The sequence below is a fragment of the Trichophyton rubrum genome (genome assembly GCF_000151425.1).
Source record: "Trichophyton rubrum CBS 118892 genomic scaffold supercont2.35, whole genome shotgun sequence".
Classification (NCBI taxonomy): Eukaryota; Fungi; Ascomycota; class Eurotiomycetes; order Onygenales; family Arthrodermataceae; genus Trichophyton; species Trichophyton rubrum.
Window position 1 is genome coordinate 1 of NW_003456394.1, and position 1138 is coordinate 1138.

At 51.1% G+C, this 1138-nt stretch overlaps 1 protein-coding gene across 1 annotated transcript; it reads right to left on the minus strand.

The window, feature by feature from the left end:
- Window positions 1-278: 278 nt before the first annotated feature.
- On the minus strand, window positions 279-911 carry TERG_08637 (uncharacterized protein; the record flags this gene model as incomplete). The annotated part of the gene is made up of 2 exons (XM_003230803.2): window positions 279-543; window positions 596-911. Coding segments are annotated over 2 exons (581 nt in total), but the record flags the coding sequence as incomplete, so codon positions are not given.
- Between the last annotated feature and the right edge of the window lie 227 nt (window positions 912-1138).

Consider the following 1138-nt stretch of genomic DNA (forward strand, 5'->3'; position numbering starts at 1 on the left):
TACCCGGATTCTTACATGGACGGGTCTATGCTTATGTCTATCTCCTCTACGGCTATATTTCTGCATCTATCTGGGATCTTAGCTGGCTGGATACATGGATGAACCACTGTACATATACCTTTACATATATCCACGGCTGTACATACTGCTCACAGCTTGAGCAAGCACATTGCCATCTACACACAAAAATACCAGCGATCTGTAGATGAGTTTTGTCTATCCTATTATACACGCATACATGCTACAACTATAATACACTACACTACGGAAGCAGACGCTTATGTCTTCTTCCAGGGGTACATGACCTCGTCGTCCTTGCGTATCCAGATCTTCGACTTCTTCTTGCTCACCATGTGCTCGACAAACACGTCCTTTGCATAGTTCGCCTTGAACTTGCGGATCCAGCGAGGATCCCACAGCTCGCTCGCAACACCCAGGTCCTTGCAGCATCTCATCATCGCGTTGGACTTGCACCCTTCCGTGGCAGTAGGTATGCCGTCTGGACTGAAGTAGTCCTGCTCGCCGCGGGATACAGATACAAGCCTGCAGATGTCAGTATCACCAGTAAATTATAGTGGAAGGATGTCAGACCTACCGTCCATGGGCGACAAGAGCGTATTCTCTTGTTACTGTCTTGCCTGTAACTATGCTCTCACTGCGCGGTACAAGACCCCACCCGCCTGGCCCAAACGCCTTGTTGAGTATACGCCTGTACTTGATTTCAGGCAAGTATACTATCCCATCAGGCTTGATCTCGACATCGTCTGGATCGACGGGCGCAAGCAGGATCGCAGCAGCTTCCTTTGAGAACGGCTCGGCGCTTAGTCCGTGGTATGAGCGAGTCCAGTCGACATGGCCATTGGGCACGTTTGCGGGCTCCAGCACGAGATCTGGAGGGGCATCTGCAAGGCCTGTCTTGGTGATGTTTTGTATTGGGTGGGAGGTCGGCGTTGTCGTAAATGCTGGTGGTGAGGCGGTGTCTGAAGATGAAGATGAAGCTGGAGTTGAGGATGTCGAGGAGGTGGTTTTCGGAGCTGAGCTTGACGAAGCCGGTGAAGAAGATGACGGGGAAGACGATGGAGTCTTGTTGTAGCTGTTGTATGTCCTCCTGGGGTAATTGCTGGAGGTGCTTCGTGTG